This window comes from Condylura cristata, unplaced genomic scaffold (assembly GCF_000260355.1).
Source record: "Condylura cristata isolate star-nosed mole 26May11 unplaced genomic scaffold, ConCri1.0 scaffold00033, whole genome shotgun sequence".
NCBI lineage: Eukaryota > Metazoa > Chordata > Mammalia > Eulipotyphla > Talpidae > Condylura > Condylura cristata.
In genome coordinates this window covers 18,648,289-18,649,147 of record NW_004567134.1, presented here as the reverse complement: position 1 = coordinate 18,649,147, position 859 = coordinate 18,648,289, and the positions used below count along the sequence as shown (strand labels likewise).

Below are 859 nucleotides of genomic sequence, written 5' to 3'. Positions count from 1 at the left end.
GTGCGGCCAGCACCTGCCCCCACCCCCGCTCGCCTGTGTTGGTTCTCCGCCCAGGCCTGGCTCGTGGCTGCCCGAGCAGGGCCCTCGCCGCCGCCTCCGGCCCCCAGTCGGTGCAAGCGGGTCTCCAGGAGGACTTCCGGCGTGTCCGAGCTGTACGTCCAGCACGCCGCGGAGGACCCGGGCACCCTTCCTGCCCGCCGTGACGGCCCGCGCGCGTGAACGCGGCCCCGTGGGCCTCGGGCCGGAGCCCCGGCCGTGCCTCCCTCCGCAGAAGAAGCCCCGCGGCTGCGCCCGCAGGCGGCTTCCACACCAGCTGGCGCCCTCAGCGCCCGTGACCCCAGCCCCGCAGCCTCTGGAGGACTCGGCGTACCCGGGCGAGAGGGCAGCGAGGCGGGGCCGCTGTTTCCGTCACAGCAGTCTTGACTTTGGAGAGCCCCCGAGAGGGCCTTGGGAGCCCCCAGAGCCCTGGGGCCCCTGAGAGCAGTGGCGTAGGGGAAAGGGAGCTGGAAAGGGGGTGGTGCCGTCTGAGGGAGGCAGGCGTGGGGGCCTAAGTGGGGTGCCACTGGGTCCCCAAGTCTGGGCCCTGCCTCGCGGCCTTGTGCACCCCCCCCCCGGGTCCAGAGGAGCGCGGACGCCGGCCTCCCTGGAAGCTCTGGCTCGCTGCACTGGTCCCGCAGCTCCTGGCCTCCGCGACGCTGGGCCGCGGGCTGGACGCGGGCCCGTCCCCAGCTTCGCGCCCCAGTCTGGTCACATGGTGTCGGCCATCCGGTGGGAGCTGTGGAAAGGGACAGGTTGCTGGGAGTCCCCACGGGGCAGCGGGCGTCAGGCCGCCCCGTCGTCCGGCCGGGAGAGCGCGGCC

At 74.7% G+C, this 859-nt stretch overlaps 1 protein-coding gene across 1 annotated transcript in view; it reads left to right on the top strand.

Annotated features, from left to right (window-relative positions):
- The window catches only part of ITPR1 (inositol 1,4,5-trisphosphate receptor, type 1), an 83,864-nt gene that overhangs the window by 1,350 nt on the left and 81,655 nt on the right, over positions 1-859 (top strand). The window contains exon 2 of the mRNA XM_012732094.1: positions 80-152. Coding sequence (XP_012587548.1) covers positions 80-152 — 73 coding nt within the window. The remainder of the gene's footprint in view (positions 1-79; positions 153-859) is intronic.